This window comes from Asterias amurensis, chromosome 14 (assembly GCF_032118995.1).
Source record: "Asterias amurensis chromosome 14, ASM3211899v1".
NCBI classification, from domain to species: Eukaryota; Metazoa; Echinodermata; class Asteroidea; order Forcipulatida; family Asteriidae; genus Asterias; species Asterias amurensis.
This window is the reverse complement of record NC_092661.1, coordinates 18,601,901-18,624,503: the sequence shown is the minus strand read 5'-3', so window position 1 is coordinate 18,624,503 and position 22,603 is coordinate 18,601,901. Positions and strand designations below refer to the sequence as shown.

Genomic DNA, 22,603 nt, shown 5'->3' with positions numbered 1-22,603 from the left:
CCATCGATCAATGAACAACTGGACCAACACTGCCGTTATATTTATAACACTACATCAATCATAATCATGCTGACTCCTAGGGAATTAAGTCAGTATCAATCAAGTATGGTAAACTTATGTGGTAAGTTACACATGGATTGAGCTTTATTTCTATGGCGTGTCAAACGTTGCATTATTCGATAATGTACAATATATGTGGGATGTTTCTCATATATATGCGATAATTGTCACAAGTGACATATGTGCGATATTCATTTGATGTATGCAATAAATGTAATATATATGCAATAAATGTAATATATATATGCAATAAATGTAATATATATGCAATAAATGTAATATATGTGCAATAAATGTAATATATATGCAATAAATGTAATATATATGCAATAAATGTAATATATATGCAATAAATTGCCGGACGAAACCGAAATAGTTCTAGGAGTAGATGGGTGACTAACCTGTGTCTGATGGTTGTAGTCATGGTCGTTTGCCCAGCAGTTCCCATATTAGCAGCATGAATTGGTGGAGGTGGGGCTGTCCGACTAAGCTGAGGTCTTCCAGGACCTCTTCGTCCCCCTGCCATTCTTGTAGATGACGACAGGATGTTCAAAATCAATACGATTTTAGAAGAGAATAGTTTAGTTTCTGTAGACAGCTGTCAACTTTTCGATAAACCATTAACTTTGAATCCCGCCCTCACGTGGCAGTGTTTCGTTACGTTTTAATCGACCTTTGACATTAGTATAATAAGTATTATTTATTTGGTGTAAAAGATGTTTATGCCATTACATCTGTAATATCATTGAAGTATCATATCAAGTATACGTCAAATTTTGTGTTTAAAACGCGTTATCTTTTTAAATATAATTGAAGTGTTTGCACACAAAAAAAAATTTCATTTTTGGACCGTTAAGTTTGAATGCCGCCCTCTTTTGATTTACTCGATTTATTTGAAAGAGCCTTTTTTGGCACCGTTAATCTTGAATGCCGCCTATGGCGTGTCAAACGTTGCATTATTCGATAATGTACAATATATGTGCGATGTTTCTCATATATATGCGATAATTGTCACATATGTGCGATATTCATTTGATGTATGCAATAAATGTAATATATATGCAATAAATGTAATATATATGCAATAAATGTAATATATATGCAATAAATTGTAATATATGTGCGATAAATTGTAATATATGTGCGATAAATTGTAATATATGTGCGATAAACTGTAATATATGTGCGATAAATTGTAATATATGTGCGATAAATTGTAATATATGTGCGATAAATTGTAATATATGTGCGATAAATTGTAATATATGTGCGATAAATTGTAATATATGTGCAATAATTTGCAATATATGTGCGATAATTTGCAATATATATGCGATAATTTTTAATATATGTTTGATAATTTTGTAGTATATTATATGCGATCATTTGTATGCAATGTTTTGTGACGGTATACATATGCGATAATTTAATATACATGTGCGATGTTCGTTCTTATATATGTGCGAAAACGGAATTGTGGGATATAGTATGGCTTCCTGTCCACTTGATCCCCGTATCCGTAATGTTTTAGATCGGGCCAGACTATACTCTGGACGGTATAGTATGGTTCCTATGGTTCAATGAGATTGGCGTAGGGTTTATAGTGATGGTCAGGGTACGAGACTCGAGCAGCGTATTTCCGAAATAGCCAGCCAGCCGCGTATTCGGATAATAGAACACATACAGTACAGGGAGGTGACAAAATGTTGCATTTTGCTCAAATCTGAAGGTGAAGATCTGTTTTACTCGAACGAATTCTGCAATATTAGCATAATTTAGAATTTTTAATTGATAATATGTCAATTTCATAGCATCACATGATTAACAAATAATTTATAAAAAGTGAAAAACATTAACAAAACGTCAAAAAATGACCCGCAAACAAAAAGGCAAAAATTTTTATTTTGTATTTTTTGCATTTTTTAATATGTCAAAAAAACATCACTGTGAAATACAAAACCATAACTTGAAAAGAATTTATACCCTTCGTTAAAACAAAACATTTAATTTGTAATCCAGAACTTTCAAGACTAATATAGTGGGCGTAACAAATTAGTGGTTAATTAACCACAGTTATTCTGACGCCATTGTCAATGTACATTCCGCCCAATTACATAGACGGTGGACTTAAACACAATTTGAACCCTTCGTTAAGACAAAAAGTTGCTTTCTTGTTCCAGAATCTTGAAGGAAGATAGACTGGACGTATCAAATTTTGAGCTGGCTAAATTGGTCAACTATTATTGATTCTGCAATAAAAAGAAAATGTTTGTCTTATCAATTACTAAATAAATTGTTTTATTGTTCGTAAGCATATATTTTTATGTTTGAAAGAAAAACACTTCTATTTCCAGGTGACTTTAAATTGTAGAACAGTTAAAGTTAGTAAATTACCGAGCTATATCTGAAACACTCATGATTGATTATTTTTGATTGTTGTCAATAAAATTTAAAAGTTCTTGTGCTATAAAAATTCAACTGTGTCTTGTTTGCAAAATCATTTTTCAATTTTTTGGAATCTTAGTCACCACATTTATAGTTATGTCAGCCGCGAGCAAAAGGTGGTGACACCCTTCGATAAGACAAACATTTTCTTTAAACATTTTCTTTTTATTGCAGAATCAATAATAGTTGACCAATTTAGCCAGCTCAAAATTTGATACGTCCAGTCTATCTTCCTTCAAGATTCTGGAACAAGAAAGCAACTTTTTGTCTTAACGAAGGGTTCAAATTCTTTTCAAATTGTGTTTAAGTCCACCGTCTATGTAATTGGGCGGAATGTACATTGACAATGGCGTCAGAATAACTGTGGTTAATTAACCACTAGATAGTGAACCAAATTTACCCAGCCCCAAAATTTGATACGCCCACTAAATTAGTCTTGAAAGTTCTGGATTACAAATTAAATGTTTTGTTTTAACGAAGGGTATAAATTCTTTTCAAGTTATGGTTTTGTATTTCACAGTGATGTTTTTTTGACATATTAAAAAATGCAAAAAATACGAAATAAAAATTTTTGCCTTTTTGTTTGCGGGTCATCTTTTGACGTTTTGTTAATGTTTTTCACTTTTTATAAATTATTTTTTAATCATGTGAAGCTATGAAATTGACATATTATCAATTAAAAATTCTAAATTATGCTAATATTGCAGAATTCGTTCGAGTAAAACAGATCTTCACCTTCAGATTTGAGCAAAATGCAACATTTTGTCACCTCCCTGTACTGTATGTGTTCTATTATCCGAATACGCGGCTGGCTGGCTATTTCGGAAATACGCTGCTCGAGTCTCGTACCCTGACCATCACTATAAACCCTACGCCAATCTCATTGAACCATAGGAACCATACTATACCGTCCAGAGTATAGTCTGGCCCGATCTAAAACATTACGGATACGGGGACCAAGTGGACAGGAAGCCATACTATATCCCACAATTCCGTTTTCGCACATATATAAGAACGAACATCGCACATGTATATTAAATTATCGCATATGTATACCGTCACAAAACATCGCATACAAATGATCGCATACAATATACTACAAAATTATCAAACATATATTAAAAATTATCGCATATATATTGCAAATTATCGCACATATATTGCAAATTATTGCACATATATTACAATTTATCGCACGTATATTACAATTTATCGCACATATATTACAATTTATCGCACATATATTACAATTTATCGCACATATATTACAATTTATCGCACATATATTACAATTTATCGCACATATATTACAATTTATTGCATATATATTACATTTATTGCATATATATTACATTTATTGCATATATATTACATTTATTGCATATATATTACATTTATTGCATACATCAAATGAATATCGCACATATGTGACAATTATCGCATATATATGAGAAACATCGCACATATATTGTACATTATCGAATAATGCAACGTTTGACACGCCATAGCCGCCCTCTGTTGATTATTTTTTTCAAGCACGTTATTTATTGACCTCTGACATTATTTTTATTAAATAAGTGTATTTTTATTCCAAAGCCTATTTATATTTGTCATATTTGTTCCTTTTAAAATTCATTTGAAATTTACAATTTCGGAAACAATTATTTATTGTTGCCTAAAAACAAAAAATGGGTTTGTTGTTGACCTCGGACATTTCAGTATTTATTTTTTGTAATTTAGTTCTTCTTTTTAAAAAAATATTTATTGAAATAAATATTCATACTAAAATAATATTTATGCAACTAAATTTATTTTTTTGATCAATTTTAGCTTTTTTAAATTTGTTAAACTTATATTACAGTACACACAAATGGTTATTATTTTCTTCACAGGGGCCGGCTAGAGGTGTCAATCAATTTTGTGGCACACACACGAAACTTCGCATAGCAACCCACCTGACCTCTGATCTGCAGTGTAATTCGTGTTCAGAATTCATTTGCTTGTGTTTTCTTTCTGATATTGCATTTTTATCCGAGCCTCAGACTCAGAGAGAACTAATAATGACGACTTTCAGGGTATGTACATTTTATCAAAACAATTTTGGGTAACAATTTGCATGGGAAAAGTACAATTTTCATTCACATCTCTTTTTTTTTTACGTTCTAATCTAAAGTCTAACTCTAACTATCTAACACTAAAGGAGTATCTAAATCTTAATTCCCTAAAAATCTAACCACACACCGTTAAGAAGTTGAAGGTCGCCCTCACACGTCTGGAAATTGTACACATTGTTTAATGTAGAAATTGCTTATTTTACCTTTTAAATGAATTCAAAATGCTTATTGCTAAGTAAGTATAACTTAGCTTAGAGTTGGACAGAGTAGACACAGACCCTTCTCAATCTCATCAATTAGTTTTATAATTTTAAAATTAAAGAATCTTCTTCTACGAACCCTCTTCTACATAGGCCAACATAGTAATTAGTACATGTTGTGTTGCTTGTTTTTTGAATTTTGTATTAATTATTTGGGATAACTTTCCGAATGGCGCCACCACTTCTTCACTCAATTTTACTCATTGAGGTAAATTCGAATGAAAAAGTGGTAGTGCCATACGGAAACTTTTCCATTATTTGTTTTTTGTTTTGTTTAGCCTGCTGATTCCAAGCGTGAAGAATTCAGAAAATACCTTGAGAAGGCTGGGGTACTGGACTCACTCACAAAGATCCTTGTGTCGCTGTATGAAGAACCGGAGAAGCCCAACAATGCCCTAGAGTATCCTTCTTGTTTATTCAAACTAAATAAATACTAATTACTATAGTCAATTGCAAGAGCACTTGTCTATTATTAATTGTTATGCATTTTTTTTAAGCATAAAATAACCAAAAGATAATGTTTGGATTTGACATCCACAATGAGAATAGAGTACTTAGGGTATCTACTATTTACTGTTTTCTAGACCCAGTAAGGGGGCCATTCAAAATTTTCAATGTTTTAAAACTGCATTGTGGGTCCAAGTCATTGATATTTTTAAATATTAGTTTGGCATGAAGAGACGGATGGTCCAGCGGATTGCTCAGAAATCATCATTTTTTAGCACAAAAAACCCCTGTGAGTACAATTTCAATCCTGGTGTTGCATTAGAGGCCAGTAGGCAGTTTTGAAGGTAATTCGTTGGGTATTTTCAACATTTTGGAGCATTTTTTGTGTGACAGTCAGAGAAAATGTTGTTGTCCTGAACCATGTACATGAACTGGCTTTCGCTGGGGCGCTAGTATGACAGATAATGTCAAATTTTCGAGAGAAAAAAAGGAATACAGCGCCCAAGTAACTGGGTCTAACTGTTCTCTCCACTCCAGGTACACTGCAATTTGTGAAACAATGACAATGGTTGGTTACACTAGCTGCCATTCAGTTAGCCACAACACTAGCGAGGGTAGTAGAGCCCTCCATCCTCCCGACTGTCGCAGACTGGATGGTTACGATACAACTCTTGTAACAAATTACCATTTGTATGTGCAATTTTGACAATTTTTGTCGGACTAGTGAGTAGTGACCTGATCTGCCACATTTTTACCACTTTCAAAAATTGCCACACACACTCTAAGATTAAGAATTTGATGCTCATTGTATAATGAATCAATTAAAGAACACTTTAAAAAAATTGAGAAAATATTTTGAAGACAAAATCTACAAAACTTACCAGAGACTGACCGAAATTATGTCTGTGAACGTAGAACGGTTGACGTTTTAAACACCGCACATCTCGACCAAATCAGCATAACTAAACTGTGTCTTGATCCCTCTAGGCTGACTGCAACTTGTGAAACTTAGATAGGGGACACTACAAGCCACCATTCAATTGAAGAAAAGACTTTACTTTCTTGGTTTCATTACATAAAGAAACAAAATGTGCAAAAGGTTTTAGCTTTCATTTCAGTGGAATTGGTTTAAAACGATTTATGGTGTCTAAAAAGCTAGAGATAATATGCATATTCAGAGGAAAATATAATTCATCATGTCAAAAAATTATACCTCTGTTGTAAAAATTTCTGTCCTTATTCATGATAGTTCACTATCTGGAAGTGTGAATGTTTGATGATTTTCCCCAGAAGGAAATGTACTTTTCCTTAACTCAAATTTACCTGCCAGCTTCTTGAAGCAGCATCTGAATGTAGCTGGTCCAGAAACTGCAGACGTTGAAGCATTAAGACTTCAAGTCAGTGAACTACAGCAGAAAGTTGAACAGCTTCAAGATGAGAATAAAGAACTCAAATCGAAGGTGAAAATCAGATTGCCACTTGTTTCTATGAGTACATTGGAACTAAAAGTAGTTTTCCTTACTATTTGCATCGACTAGAACTAAAATTAGAATTGTCCTTCCTGTATGCATTGCTAGTACTGTATGCACCTAAACCTGTAGTACATATTTGTCCACATCTTCCCATCCCTTCACTGCATCAGTTCCAAAGTCCTTCACTGTGAGACATCATTCCCTTTATATTGCTTTAATGTGGATTTCCCTACTGTATTTTGCTTTCTACCATCTTACAATGTAAATGTAATGCACAACAAGAGTGAACAGACCCTCTCCTAACATCTTTTCAATATTTCTTTGGATCGTCGGTTGGCCCTGTGGCCTTTTGCTGGGTGATTTTTCCAATTATAATATTCAAAATTCAGCATTACTGCTTCACATGAAACTTCTTAATATTTAATATCTTAACAATCTGAAAATTGATTTGTAGTTGATGAAATATTGATGCAAAATCTACATACAGTTACTGGCTACACTGTTGACCAATCATGTCAAATCCCACTTAAAAATGTACACCAGCAGCCGCCATTCAGAATCCTGCTCCATGTACTTTTTGTGTAGCATTGCTCTGCAGTACAAGACGCATGCACCTTTCCCATGTGGTAATGTTGTAGAAAGACATTTACTATGTTGGTTGGGGCTTTATGAAGCGGTCTATTTTACAGTACACTTTGCTCAATGACAGCAAAGCAACACAAATAGGAATTTTTCCTCTTTTAACAACATGACTTTTATACTTCCCATTTCAGTTGCAGCAAGAGAACCCAGATGGTGAGCAAGGCTCCGAGGGCTAAATATTCTAGCGTACTTATCGACCTCACCATTATTCCATGCAAGGAATGTCATACCGACAGTTACCTGATACGATAACATCGCTAAGCAGGAGTTACTTTTAAGCTACCACACAAGTTTTTTTGGAAGTTTGCTGAAAAGCAACACATTACGGCTTTGCGGCTGTGTTAACTGTTAACATTTTTTTACAAAGCTTTGTAAAAGATTAACAATCTGTTTTTGAAAACTTTATCACGTGTTTTCCTAAATTTGTATTACATTGTTCGACTATGGGAAATAATGACACAATTTATTTGACATTTTCCTTCAAGGAGACACTCAAGATTGACTTATTTGATTCTCAGAAACATGAACCAACTTATGAAATTCTTTGGATTGAGAAGTTTAGTGTTTTAATTCAGAAACGATTAGTTAATATGCATTTCACTGTGTATATAATTTATTTTGTGTAATATATATATGGAAAAAAGAAGTAGATTTTCTCTGCCCCCTTGTTTTTTTTTTTAGTAAGTGTGATTTCGTCACCCGGCCCTTGAGAAGTATTTTGGCTGATCATCTGCGTATTTGAAACAATCTTGGGCAATTAGAGTTGTTTTTTTTTAGATTCAAGTAACTTATTGATATTCCTAAAAAACTTACATTTTGCTCCAAAGAAGAAATGTTCATGTTGAAGTTTGCCTTTTAAAGGGTCTGGGTACTTTTTGTGGGACACAAAACACAATGTCCACAAATTTACGTTTTGAAAATAATGATGGTAGAAAGTTTCCCTTAAATAATACTTGCCGAGGTGCAGTAGTTTTTTGACAAATGAGTAAAACAAAAGACACAAATTATTTTAGCATGTAAAGCATTGTTTGTAATAGTGCTTTACTCATATCTGAACACCTACAGCACCTCGGCTAGTAATTATAAGGTAAGCTTTATACTATCAGTATCATTATCTTCAAACGATGCAATTTTAACGTAAATCTGTGGACATTGTGTTTTGTGTTACAAAAAGTACCCAAACCCTTTACATTGTTAAGATTATACATAGTGAATTTTCATTGTGTACAATTCTTACATCATCATTATTAATTTGTTTTATGGTTGTTCAAATAAAATACATTTTATATTGACGTCCACTCATTGAAGTTGTGTTTGAAACGATTATTGAAGTCTGAAATTTATATTTGCTTTGCAGCAAAATAATGAATGATTTTTAGTCTTTCTTTACTAGAAAAAAAAGAAGTGGGCATGCCCATAACATGAATTCGATTCGAAAAATTGCGAGGACAATGGAAGCAATGGCCAGGGGCATGGAGACAATTGCCATTGTTATCTTGGGTGGGGGAGACATAATTCAGGAGGCTATAAATTATGTGTAACACCATTCTGACCAAACTTATTTAAGCTACACTTGAGTCTTTATTTCAAGGGAAAAATTAATGCTATAAAAAGATAAAAACCAACAACATTGTACAATATTATTTTCAAACCTGCATTATAATGAGTTCACATTGTAGGAAAGTAGAATACCTTAACATGCAGAATAACAGTGTTCTGTGCAAGTGACCGTGAAACCATTCAGTACATTGTAAAGTGGTTTGAATTGCCGCTCACACAAGCATCTCATTGTGCTTCAAATTAACAAATGACAGAAGAACTGAGATAGGAAGGGTATGGGGGTAACTGAGGTTTCTCATGGGAGTTTAGCGAAGAATTATGACACCCCAATCACACTATCCCACCTCCCTCTTGCAAAGGTCACCTCTTCATATGTAAAAACAGACCATGATTTATCGCCTTTACAACATAACAATAAAGCCAGCCATCCAAGAGTGTGCGACTATTCATAATGTGGTCAGCTCTTCTGTTTAAAACGCCAGGACAGGCCTGGAACTACACGGAGACAACAGAGGCCATATTCTCTGTTGCCCTTGTCTTGGCCTTGGTGCCCCTTCCAAATTTTCCCATAGATTTCAAGATTTCCAAATGGAAGTGCCCTTTTCAAAATGAAAAAGGGCCTTGCTCCCTCAAAGATGAAATTCCAGGCCTGCCTGGATGTTTTGCAGAAGTGATTTCTTATTCTAAAGTCAGTGTTTCTTCAGTGCATTCTAAGATGTGTCAATGATGAGCTCATCAATCCCCCAGTCCTCAAAGCTTCCATCGGGAAGGTAGCGTCTGATAATGATGGGAATCTTTCTTGCCTTCAGCTCTTTCATTGCAATCTGAAGAGGGTCTGTCTCACCTTCCAACTCCACCATGACTGGGGCATTCATCCTAGAAGAGAGCAAGGAAAATTTAAAAAACTTTATTGTTAAATAGGATTTGAAACTTTGCATGGTGGAAATAAGATATAGAAGAGTTTGCGGTAACACCATGTAATGACTATCTCTAAATGAGTTGGGGTGGTTCTGAAAAAAACCGTCTTCTCCAGAAGATGATCAGAGCATACTGATCGAAATGTTGAGTTATTCAAACGGTTCTTTTCAGAACCACCCCAACTCATTTAGAGATAATCATTACATGGTGTTACTGCAAACTCTTCTATAACTTTATTGTTAAAGATTATCTGTGAACAGAAACCAATTATTCCTCTCGAATGGCAGGTAAAGTAGATCCCCTTTGGTACTTTAGATAGTAACTTTCTAAATCTAACGGAATCTTTCAATTCTAATAATCATTTGAGCTTTCGTGAAAGACTCTGAAAGGGTCAAAACGCCAGGCCACTAAGTATTCTTTGAATTAAACCATGCCAAAAAACAAAATGTGTACAATTTTTTTATTTTGAAGCTTAATTAGGTATCTTTTTCGATTCTGCCCCACATAGCGAAAGAGAAGCATGATCGTTGAGCTGTCCGTTACGGTGTCCTGAACAATAAAATTAGTGAAATTTGAAGATAATGATGGTAGAAAGCTTCCCTGAAAACCCTACTTGCTGAGGTGCTGTAGTTTTAGAAAAATGAGTGCAGCAATGTCGTGAGAATAGTTTTCATCTCAGTGATCATGCACAAAAACTGTTTTAGCATGTAAAACGTATTTTCATGACATTGTTTAACTCATTTCTCAAAAACTACAGCAACTCAGCAACTAATATTTCTAGGGAAGCTTTCTACCATCATTATCTTCAAACTGTGTAAGTTTAATGTAAATCTGTGGATATTGTGTTTTATGTTACAAAAAAAAGTACCCAAATCCTTTAACAAGAAATTATTTTTATGTGCAAATATACAAGAGTACTTACGCTATTTGCAATGCTCTTGTTCCTAGCACTCTGGCTCGTTCATATTTTGTCATATACGGTGTTGTGATTTTCTCTGTCTGTTGCTGGCCTTCACCGGCAGGGAGGACCTCAATATGTTCACCTCCTTCGTCCTGAACATGTTACAATCCAACAACAAGTTTAAATGAATACAATGGAAGATAGTGAAGGAAAGATATTGTGTACCCAGATAATAAAAGCATCCTTCAATCATAGTGCTTGTGTGACTATATTTTAAACTGTCCGATTTCTTGTGGGGCATGCCATAACTGAATATGTTCGGCTAACAAGGCCTACTACCTTAAGTGTTGTCAACTAAAGTTTCAACAAAAAAGTTGGGACGTAAAAGTTCTTTTAAAGGGAAAATACACTGTTGTATTTTGAAATATTTTGTTTCTTTAAGTGTTTGGAGCAAACTTGCATTGCAAACAACATTTAATTTAGCTCCATCAAACCCCATCCTCTTTTCAATTAAATAAAAATAAATACAATAATCTGTGTGAATATGATAGATTAAATAATAAACAAGTGATGTTTGAAACTTTGCATTGTGAGAAGGATGAGAATACACTATAAATAATAGTATTAAAGTTGCAAGTACAACCAATGCCGCTCTGAAAAGAGCCGTTTTGGTTTCGACATTTCGCACAGTATGCTGTTTCCTGAAGACGAGTATACTATTTGAATTATTGATACTAAACTGGCTCTTTTCAGAGCCAACACTCCCTAAAAGACAAGAGGATTATTACATATGGTTATACCCGTAAGTTTACTATTAATTATAGTTTATTCTTAAATAATAAATAACTGAACCTTGGATTTATTTACCTCTCCATCTTGCATGTCTTCCAACTGCTCATCATCAACATCATCGTCAAATCCATCATCAAAACTGTATGTCATGAAGGTAGAATTCATATCTCTTTGATTAGTAATAGTATATATAAAAACTGCTCTAAAACAGTAACCGAAATTAGGCTCTTTGTGTACAAAACATATGGACACGAGTCTGGGAACACACTCTTCTTGGTTCCCAGACACGTGTCCATATGTTTTTAACTTAAAGCACAGATCAGGTATTTTTCATTCCAGGCAAACGTGTGCAGATAATTCTCAACGTTTGTCCTGGAGAAAAAAATCTGCGCACTGTCGTCACGTGTCGTGAAGTACCTCGCGACGCGTCGGGGCAATCGACATATGTAGTGTAGTGGTATAAACGGAGTAGAATTATGGTAAGAATTTATAAATTATACTTATTTAAAAAAAATTGAGATTGCGGAGTGAATTCTCTGGACGTCCCCCGTCCCCGAGTCAGTGAGAGTTCAAAGGACACAAAGAGGCTTATTTTGGCGAGAAAAAAAAAAGAAGAAAAAAAAAAGAGATTTGCGTTGCCAAAATTAAAACTTTTAAAAGAACCAGAAAAAAAGCAGACTCGTTATTGTCGTGAGAGATGTCAACCTCCGTGAGGTTACGGGAGACAATAGCGGAATGAAACCGCATAATTCTAGGAGTAGTTTTGGAAAAGTTTCCTTATGGCGCCACCACTTTTTCATTCAATATGATATAATATAGTATCTAATTTACCTCAATGAGATATCCCTTTTTGTAAAAATGAGTGAAAAAGTGGTGGCGCCATACGGAAAGTTATCCATAGTTTTGTAGCATCATGGAGGTAGAAATAGACTACCTCCCTGTGCTCCCTGGTGGTACTTAGCATGTTGTGTGTGTGACATTGGCCCCACATGGCACATGCGGGTTAGTTTAGTCACTCTAGCTAGTGGATGGTGTTAGCATAGTTAGTTAGTGTATTGATCAATCACAACAGTTGTTCAAAAAACACCCACCCACGAATAAACAAAACAATTCCAAGTTTATCACTCCGATTCTTCAACTAAAAACACATGAAAATTTATGTAAATTGCAATACTTACTTGTCGACATCTTCTTCGTCTGCCATTTTGCACGAGTTTAATGTAAAGTTGATGACTGCCCTCTGCTGACAAAGCTAGGACGGTGTGCATAGACTTGTTTAAGCTCTTACGGGTCTCTGCACGGCACGTGTTCGTATGCGAGTGCCAGTGAACCTCATTTGGAATATCAGACATTGAAAAAAAATTGTTTTAAAGCAGAACTTGAGGCATATTTCGGTTGGCCCTTAGTTTTGAGAGGGTATGGCAGCCCATGTGGGTGGAAGCGTGGGCCCGGGGTGGAGGGGGGGGGGGTAAGGAAGGGGGAAGCCCCCCCCCCCCCAACACCCCCCCCCCCCCCAACATGCAGAGTTACTATCGTCTCCCATCAACACATTTTTATTTTGAAAAATCCTGCAAAAGGAAAACCGTATAATATTTGCTTTTGCGTTTAAATTGTCATAACTGTTTTATATAGGCCTATATGGGTTATGCTTCACGTTCCCAAAAATGTTCAATGCGAATTGAATAACTGATCGATAACAACATTGCAATTGATACAATCACCATTGTTTTTTCTCCTCTTCTTGCCTATTATTATCTTTGATTAGGACTTATAACCTATAAAATCTGACTCAAAATATATAACTAAATCGTTTTATCAGACTCTTTCACACATTTCGTGGTCACTTGTTATTATCATCCTTGCCCACGCACGGGAGGAATCGATTGAAATAAAATTGCATGTAAAAACAAATTAGACACACCTGACCTCGCTGGCATATGTAAGCATGAACCGCTGAACAATAGAGACACATGTGCACAATTCCGTCTATATTATTTCCCTATTGTTATCGGTTTTTATGAATAAATTATCTTCCAATGCCTGACGTTAGGTAGTTGAGCCTATACGTGCATACCATGAGGAACCTATAATAATACAACTACAAATTAAGTTGATCATGTTATGTTTTGGAATGAGCTGAGATGGATATGGGTACGATGCCTGGTGCTTATTTTTAACAATGCTATTATTGGATTCCACGATTAAAATATCATCATTTAGTTAAAGTATCTTGAACGAGCCACCTGTAACTTTCGGTGTGTGACGATACGCATATTAAGGTAGGATAATTAATTTTCCTTGTTTGTTTTTTTGCCATATAAAAAGCGTGACCCGTTATCACAAAAAAAAAAAAAAAAAAAAAAAACGTATCGGGAAATCTTCTTTTCTCTGAACCAAATTTAAACAATGACCGAATAATTCAAATCAACCTTTTACAGATAGTTTTCATTAACAATTCATTAAAACCGCCTTCGGCAGTTCCGGGAACTAGATAAAATAATATTTTAAACCATAAGTATACATTGTTCTAAATGCATCAGCTCGTTTCTTTTATAATTTAGGCCTAATTGGCAGCAGGTTTTTACACAAAGTTCGAGGACGTCAACCTGCGGCCCCAATTATACTGATTTCAATAGTCACACCCCGCCATCTGTAAAGCGTCGTTTGCCCATGGGCTACAATATACAATATTAACTAGCGGAACACATTTTTAACATCGATTAAAAACTGTGGCATAGAAAGCTGTCGTTCTGACAAACAATCTTTTTTTGACAATGAAATCATCTTATTTGTTGACGATGAGATACGACTTTGCTTTACACTGTGACCCATAATGGGTCATCAGGAGATTAACTCGATAGTAATATTTAGTTTACTTTTTAAAAATCCATCAGGGGTGCTACTTTTTTTCTTTTTTTTCTCTCTACTTATTGTATGTACATGTTTTTGTTTTGTTACTGTTCTTATTGTCTGTACTTGCATTTTCAATAAATCAATAAATGAAAATGAAATGAAATGAAATGATTGCATGGCTAGAACAAGGGGGTAAAACGGAACAATGGAATGAAGGTATAGACATTATTTTAAAAAAATTATAAAAAATTGGCGAAACAATAGTAACAAGAATAGCATGGCAATTTTGTGTGTGTTAGGTCTTAGCTCTGCAATCAAAAGTTGACCAGCCAATTACTTTATTTTATATGAAAAAGCTGTCTTCATTTCAGGAATTATCGGTAAACCAACTGTCGTAAGAAAAAAACTTGTACCCAAAAGTTAAAGTCAATGCCACTTTATAAATTCAGTGCCGTATTGACTTTTCTGCTTTGTTTGTGTGATTATTTGTTTCCTTGTTTTAGACCATAAGAGTGAATATGAGTTCCGGTGAATATCATCGTGTGATGGAAGAAGGCCTGACCAGGATCATCAGATGTGGTATATGCCGGGAGCGGTTCCATACTCCTAAGATCCTCCCGTGTCATCACACATTCTGCTGTGCTTGTCTAGAAGGACTCAGCAGCAGTGGTGAGATTGTATGCCCAGAGTGTATATCTAGCCATCAGTTACCGACCACAGGCGAAAGTTTCCCAGATGATACTAAGATTGCCGCCCTACTCGAGCTGGAAGAGCGGTGGTTACTAGGGATACAGGAAGCCAGACCGGGCGACAACTCAGGTGAACTAATATCACTCAAAGCAGAATTCCATCGGCTAAGGGCAAACGTGAATGATTTCAACAAGTGTGTTGATTTGTGGGACCGAGTCCAGCAGTCTTCAGGGGAGGACATTGCTGGGATAAGTAACGGGAAACAGATTGAGAGTGCTGTGACTCTCTTGAGAAGGCGAAGAAGACTCTTGCATCAGAAGCTGGACGAGTTTTTAAAGGAGGAAACCGCAGCTATCCAAGCACGGGCTATGTGCGAGTATAACCGGGCAGGGGAGTACTGCTCGTTTGTGGAGAGCAGATTACAAGACTTTGAAAATCACCCTGATAGAGAAGAGTTGGGTCACATGAGAGGACAGTGTGCGGCAATTTCACATCAGACCAGCAAGCTGTTGAATAGCGTATGTGAACAGACCGCAAGGATGCCCTTAAAGATCATCAAGGCAACGGATGCCCATCGCCCGCCGAAGACGTTCTATGGAATCGATGTTGCCGTCCAGGCGTATATGGAGGACGATCTGATGAGAAAATTTGAACGGTCACAGAATCTCCCTCCCATCGGCTACGTGCCTCCGTTAAGATCAAGGAGAAGTTCTACTGACAGTAACTCTACAATTTGCAGCCGTAAAAGTTCTGTGGTTCCTCCGTCGTATAATCCTAAATTCTTTGGCATGGATCAAGGTCCGAAGAAAATCCGGCAGTACGGGGATATACACAAGATGAAAGTGTTCGGGAAAAGTTGGTTTCAAGGTGTTAAGAAGCGACCGGACGGTGGTCCAGCTGGTTTGGGTGTTGTCCGAGACAACCTTGTCGCTGTCACTGACTCAGTAAATGGTTGCATCAGACTATGTACATCTTCGGGGTTGTCTCCAAGACGGCTCCTCACACACGACGGGATCTTCTCTAATTTCGGCAACCCTCAAGCAGTGTGTGTTGATTTGCCACATCGTCATCTTTACGTCACGGACAAGGACAGTGCATGCGTTGTAGTCCTTGACATTGACACTGGTGAAGATGTTAACACCATCACGTGTGCTGGTCATCGACCAATCGGTATTGCCCTCGATTCTGATTCGGACACGTTGTACATCTGTTGTGATGAGACCCATTCAGTGGTCATGTACCGTACCGACGGCACACTCGTCGGGCAGATTGGGGAGCGAGGAAGGGGGCCTGGGCAGTTCCTCCACCCGCACTCTTTGGCCATTAGCCCCGAAAACCGACTGTGGGTGACGGACACCAATAACAATCGTATACAGGTACAACCATTATTAACCCATCACAAAAAAAATAGTGTTATAAATTTGTTTGACGTATATGAAAGGTGCTGCAGTTTTCATAAACATTTTAAAATGAACTATACTTTATTTTAAACTTTTTTAATTTTTCCTTTTTAATGGGGTCGTTTTTAATTAGCCTTGGGCAATAGATTTAGTTTTTTCGTACTGAAATAATTCAAATGTAAAATTTGCTTTACTCCTAGGTATTCTCTCTGTCTGGTAAATATATCAAAGCCATTGGGTCTAAAGGTAGTGGACAAGGACAGCTCAACCACCCCAGAGGGTTAACCATTGACGACCGTGGGTTCGTGCTAGTAGCTGACACGGGAAACCAACGGGTCCAGATCTTTGATTCCCACGGCAAATCGGTGTTGGTTTTCGGCAGAGAAGACGGACCGGTGACAGGAGGGCAGATCATCAAGGCGCATGGGAAGGGTGTATTCTCACATCACAACGGCGGTCCCGTTGGGGTTGCGACTACAGGATCGGGTGCCACGAGGGGAAAGGTTTTTGTGAGCTACCGAGGGGATTCAAGAATTGTGGCCTATCTTGTACAGTACCAGAAAATGCCATAGCACTTCTTTCGAATAACTCATCGCAATAGTCACGATCGTTTCGTCTTCTATAAAGCCATTAATAAGATGACTTTAAAGGGAAGGTTCACGTTTGGTAATTACTCAGAACAAATATTAAAACTTAAAAACTGACTTGGTAACGATCATTGGAGAGCTGTTTATATTATAAAACATTGTGAGAAACGGCTCCCTCCGAAGTAGCATAGATTTTGAGAAAGAAGTATTTTCTCACTAAAATACTTCTAGCTAGAAGTATTTTATTCCTATCTGAAAGCACACGAATTCGTCCAACAAGGGTGTTTTCTTTCACAATTTTCTCGCAACTTCGATGAAAAATTGAGCTCAAATTTTCACAGCTTGTTATTTTATGCTTATGTTGGGATTCACCTGGTGAAAAGGCTGGTCTTTGACAATTACCAAACGTGTCCAGTGCCCTTAATTGATTAAAATGGGACTGTATTGACAAATATGTTGGAAATGACAAACTTTGGAGAATTCATACTTATATCTTTAATATTATAAACAGCAGAAAAAAATAACACAATTTAGTGGCACTTATGCTGTAGGGGTGTGTTTTTTTTTTCAAATTAATGACAACCTTCCAATAGTGGAACAAATCATTAATTTTTATGTTTTATGATAGGTCTACAGTACTAACATGCAGATACTGTTCCCCATTGTTCACCAAGTGTCTCGATCAGCATAATAAATCATTTTGTATTTGCAGAGCATCTTATTTACCACAACATTAAACAATTTCTTTATGTATATAAAAAAAAAAAAACATTAAAAATAAACACTAAACTTTGTAAATAATGTGTTTAAAAGTAACGACACATGTACATGTATTTATTGAATTGCCAATCTATAGCTAACAGTAAACCATGTCAATTATTGTTTAGGATGGTAAACCTCTTCATAAACGGTTTTCTTTAAAATAAATTAACACAATAAATGGATCATATTATTTAAGTTTTTATTTATTTAATTTTTTTTTTTAAATCTTTCACCATAAACAAAACTGCAACAAATGTTCGCTCAACTTGTCCCTTGGATGGTGCAACACACAAACTAGTGAAGTCATATTGCGTTTGGAAGGAGGGGGTCCAAGTTATTGCTTTTTATAGTCACTCTGGGATCACGCCAGTTCTCAAATCCGATTGGCTGTCATATACTTCGTTGTCATGGTGACGTTGCATCATTTTCTTTATAGTCAAGCGTCTCATCACCTGATAGGTAGGTGCCTGGAATAAAGACGCAGGGGAAAAATTAGTCAGAATAATTGGCAAAGTTTCAGAAAGTGATATTTCGTATACTTCTAGATGACGTTTGCCATCGTGTAAAGAGCAATTTTTGAAAGGTAAACAGGTACGCACTCGTTCTTTGTTTCTATTGGCTCATCTGTGTCGTTGGTTGCCGACACCTCTTCTTGTTCCTGCTCGTGTGTCTGCAGGGTCGTTTTGGGTGAAAACTTCACTGGTTTCAGACGCAATGCGTACATCTTCTCATAGTACCCAATACTTGCTTTCGTTGCTTCCAAAACATCAGGTGATATAAGGCTCAAGTCGATTGGTCTCTCCGAGTGCTTTTCGAGTCCAGTCGTTTTAAACGCCCGTTCGTATTGGCCAATGAGCTTGTTAATAATCATGATCCTTGTGGAGTAAATCCAGCTTCTCTTCTCCTCTTTGATTGGTCGCCATTTATCCATTGATGGCGAGAAGGGTATGTCCACTGCGTTACAGTATGCGCATAAAACTCCAAGAGGATTCTGCATGAGGTCATCAGCGTCAATTATGATTGGCTCCTGACCGAGATCATTGGTCACGTGCTCAAAAAGTCGATACATCTCTTTGAAAACGAATCCTTCCGGGACAACCTGGTTCAATTGGAGATTAAGAAAAGTCCGAGCAAAGTATTTCTTCAGCATTTTATTCATGGATATGAACACCCTGGCTGGGTGGCGTATCAAGAAGGTGTGCCTGTATCCTGCTGGTAACTTGTCGAACTTTCCATCCACCGTATACGCGAGTTCTTTGCAAAAGAAGATCTGCTTCTTGGGAGGGGCAGGGGCCTCCAGAATCTTCTGAACTCGGGCGTAGGTGTAGAGTGGATCTCTCAAAACTGACTCAAACATGGGAATTTTGATCTGATTTTCGGGTCCGATGTGACACGCAGCGGTATACATCTCATGGAAGATCTGAACGTCGTCACCGAGTGCACTGATGCAACGCTCAAAAGCGGTGGAAAGGGACCGAGGTGGGGCCCATAACAAGACGCGTCGAGTCTTTGCACCAGGCGATTGCTCATCTGTGGCCATCTTGTTCTCTGTTGTTTGCGTCAGTTGACTTGATTTGACGGAGTTGTAATACTGCAATGAAGAGAGCAAATGAAACATAATAGGATAAATAGTGCATATAAAATACAGAAACATTATTATCGATAAAGGAGCAATTACAACAACGCACTTGAAGAAATTCCCGGGATTGCTTCTCGACCTCCCTTTTTTAAATTACGATTTCCTGCTGGCAATATTATTTAGAAAAGCAACTGTGCATACCAATGTCAAACAAAGAAAACTGCATATCAATTGGTTGGAAAGTTATATTAAATTGTGGCTAGTAACAGTCAATAGCACAACTATTCGACATAGTTACATCCATGCAAGCCATCGTATTTCTAGACTGCAGCTTTTATTATTCAAGGTTGCTCTTCAATGGCAAGTCTCGAGTATAACCATTTATCCTGCCAAGCATTGGTGGCCCGTTCATGCTGTATTGCGCATCTTCATCAGCACAAACAGGGGAAGTGATATGGGTGTAGGGCTAGAAAACACATTCCCATCAGTAACAACACAACGTGGTCATCAGACCAAGAACCATTATACGTAGCAGATACGTTGTGTTCTCCAACGTGTTTGCGTATTTTCAATAACATACATTGAACTTTGAAAACGACAACTATAATACAGATTTTGTAGGAAATGAGAAAATGGCCAAACGATGTTCCTCAGCATAGATACAAGCAAACAATTCAATAACAATACATACAATTCAATTTCCTCAAAGATGGCATTCTGGTTGGTAGAATAGTTTAACAGAAACTGTTAACACTGCTATCCTCACATTATAAACATTTTAGACGACCTCAGTACACCAGCGAGAGTAGCGTTAGACCAAAGATTAGAGTGCTCTCATAACAAATATAGACGTGCCTAGATTCATTAGACCAGAAAGCATGACCGCTATTGTCCCGTGTTCTTCCGTGAAGAAAAATCACCCAAACGTAACAGTCTGTAAAGGCAAGGCTACCAAAAGAGAAAACAATGTACAGAGGAAGAGTCCTATGGGGCAAGAACAGTTACATGCTTGAAGGAGTTACATACCGATTCAATGCCCACCAAAGCAACACACACACGAAACAGCATTGCAATCACGCAAGTCTGCAATAATCTTATTAATCTATCAACGAACCAAGTTAGGCATTTTTTTAAAGGAGACGACATTGAGAAGCCCACACACAGTGTCTGTATATGAGACATGTTCTGTAATTTGGGTTGCAGCAAAATTGCTTCTCATCCCTACGAATGTGAAATTTCGTATAATTGTATGTTTTTCTGCGTACAAAAGTTTTGTATTGGTGCAATACTCTTGCGTATAAACGAACGCGTCTTGAAACTACACCTTCGTATGATTTACCACTAGAGTTTAGGGTGCGGTCCGGGTGCGGTTGGCAACAAAGTCGCCGCGTTTTGCCCGCGCGTATTCGAACATTGGGACTTGTGAGTTTCCAATGCACGTGGGTTAAAAAGTGATGTAGAATAATGTTCAAAATACTTGAGTGAGAAGATAGATTCATCGCGGGCAGAGACTAGCTTTTTCGAAACAATTGAGTTTTTCTTACTTTTGTATGTGACCTATTAGCGATAGAACTATTTTCCCCGAAGTTTGACCATGGTTTGACTTTTCGTTTGTATCACCATCAGTGTACAAGTTATGTTTTAGCGATAGAAATAGCAATTAAGCATGTCTTGCCAAAATTTGTTTTTAAATTTTAGTTGTATGTGTATAATGACGTAGTTGCAATCCTGAGATGAATGGAACAGCGGCACTATTAAAAGATATTCACCCACAGAAGTAACTGCTTGCGGAGGATAGCCTGAAATATCAACGATCAACGACTGGGGAAACCACATAATGATCACATTCCTAACTCCAATATTCATTTTGATCCACGTCTGTATTCTACCTCCATGATCTGTCAAAGCATAATTATAATTTGATCATTTATAAAATAGCCCTAGGCCTATAAATAGGGTCTAGAGTGTACATTATTTGTAGGCTATAGGCCTAAACACAATGTTAAGAAGAAAAGAAGAAGAAAAAACTACTAAAAATTGCTTACCTCATCAGGATCCCGGAACACAAGCTGTCCGCGCCACTTATCTGTAAGCAAAATGACTTATGAATAAAGGACAACTCATATTGCATTACATTTTGTTTGGTAGTGTTACAAAACAACCAGCAAAAGCAAAATCCCGTGATTTTGAGTACCACAACGTTAAAAAGGTACCGGTATATATCTCAAATTCGTGCGTCATCTGGTATAAAGTCTTAGCCTTAAAGACACATCATTGTCAATACAGCATGGTGACTCCACTCACAAGATGTTGATCATAAATGACTCCACTTTTGGTAATTCAAACACGACACAGTGTGGAAGCGAATTAACTACCAGCAGAACTAAACTTCCACCCCGTGCAGCCTCAATCACGAATCACTCATTATGCTTAATAGTTTTGTAGGCTGAAATTATAATATTATACCATCGCTGACTGATGGCAAATGATGCGGAACCGTTTTACATAAAAATAACACATCACAGTGCAAGATTCGGTGACCAAACAGAAAAAAATACTTTATGAGGCTTTTTACACGATGGTATCAGTAAAAAAAAAAAAAAAAAAAAAATCTATACTGTGTTTAATACTTTAATATTCCTATGCCAAATGATGAGGCCTACTTGGTAGCAATGCTTCCACATAATTCGTATAGCAGTCTGACAGCCTATAAACACAATATCAAACCAGGAAAACCCCTATGCTTTCAAGCAATATTTGTTGTTTTTTAAAAAACATATTTGGTGTATATATGTGCAGCCTGTTTTAACTGCAATACATGTTTTTAACAAATCATTGTTAAATTGGGAAAAATGGCGGAAAATGTGATAAGAGGCTTTTAAAAAACACAAAATCGAAGTTAGTAAGGCCATCAGGCATGGAGCAGAATCTGGGCATCAACCCAATTTTTTGTACTCGAGATTTATGACGAACGTTGGCAAGAACATTGGGGTAGGCCTACGCGTGTCAAACTGATGAGTTTTAAATGACTCTGTACCCACAGTTAAAACAAATGACAAGCTATTATACTGTTATTCTCCTCTATTGTTTTTCGTTTCGTTTGTTAACCATCAACTTTCAG

General features: G+C 36.6%; 5 protein-coding genes across 9 annotated transcripts in view; 2 read left to right on the top strand and 3 right to left on the bottom strand.

Moving 5' to 3' along the window:
• LOC139946866 (transmembrane protein 39A-like) overlaps positions 1–691 on the bottom strand; it is a 79,914-nt gene extending 79,223 nt beyond the window's left edge. For both annotated transcript variants that reach the window (XR_011787289.1, XM_071944611.1), the window contains exon 1: positions 462–691. Coding sequence is in view for 1 of the 2 variants with exons in the window: in XM_071944611.1 (XP_071800712.1) it covers positions 462–586 (125 nt within the window). In the remaining variant the exon portion in view is untranslated. The remainder of the gene's footprint in view (positions 1–461) is intronic.
• Positions 692–4,421: 3,730 nt separating this feature from the next.
• Positions 4,422–8,616, top strand: LOC139947165 (c-Myc-binding protein-like). The gene is made up of 4 exons (XM_071945027.1): positions 4,422–4,580; positions 5,158–5,279; positions 6,657–6,786; positions 7,572–8,616. The coding sequence occupies exons 1-4, from the start codon at positions 4,566–4,568 to the stop codon at positions 7,614–7,616; spliced, it is 312 nt and encodes a 103-aa protein (XP_071801128.1). The 5' UTR covers positions 4,422–4,565; the 3' UTR covers positions 7,617–8,616.
• Positions 8,481–12,855, bottom strand: LOC139947164 (DNA-directed RNA polymerases I, II, and III subunit RPABC2-like). The gene is made up of 4 exons (XM_071945025.1): positions 12,790–12,855; positions 11,687–11,750; positions 10,841–10,971; positions 8,481–9,876 (listed from the first exon to the last, which is right to left on the bottom strand). Exons 1-4 carry the CDS (start codon positions 12,813–12,815, stop codon positions 9,711–9,713), a joined length of 387 nt encoding a protein of 128 aa, XP_071801126.1. The 5' UTR covers positions 12,816–12,855; the 3' UTR covers positions 8,481–9,710.
• A 2,111-nt stretch (positions 12,856–14,966) lies between these two features.
• On the top strand, positions 14,967–17,126 carry LOC139946865 (uncharacterized). The gene is made up of 2 exons (XM_071944610.1): positions 14,967–16,530; positions 16,755–17,126. Exons 1-2 carry the CDS (start codon positions 14,983–14,985, stop codon positions 17,124–17,126), a joined length of 1,920 nt encoding a protein of 639 aa, XP_071800711.1. The 5' UTR covers positions 14,967–14,982.
• Positions 17,127–17,438: 312 nt separating this feature from the next.
• LOC139946867 (uncharacterized) lies at positions 17,439–21,873 on the bottom strand. 4 transcript variants are annotated; one of them, XM_071944613.1, is made up of 3 exons: positions 20,509–20,706; positions 18,503–19,494; positions 17,439–18,370 (listed from the first exon to the last, which is right to left on the bottom strand). In XM_071944613.1, the coding sequence occupies exons 1-3, from the start codon at positions 20,662–20,664 to the stop codon at positions 18,352–18,354; spliced, it is 1,167 nt and encodes a 388-aa protein (XP_071800714.1). In that variant the 5' UTR covers positions 20,665–20,706; the 3' UTR covers positions 17,439–18,351. The 4 variants fall into 4 exon arrangements, with proteins under 4 accessions (XP_071800714.1, XP_071800717.1, XP_071800713.1 ...); XM_071944616.1 differs by lacking the exons at positions 17,439–18,370; positions 20,509–20,706 and adding an exon at positions 21,528–21,873 and having other exon boundaries at positions 18,377–19,494; XM_071944612.1 differs by lacking the exon at positions 17,439–18,370 and having other exon boundaries at positions 18,377–19,494.
• Positions 21,874–22,603: the final 730 nt, after the last annotated feature.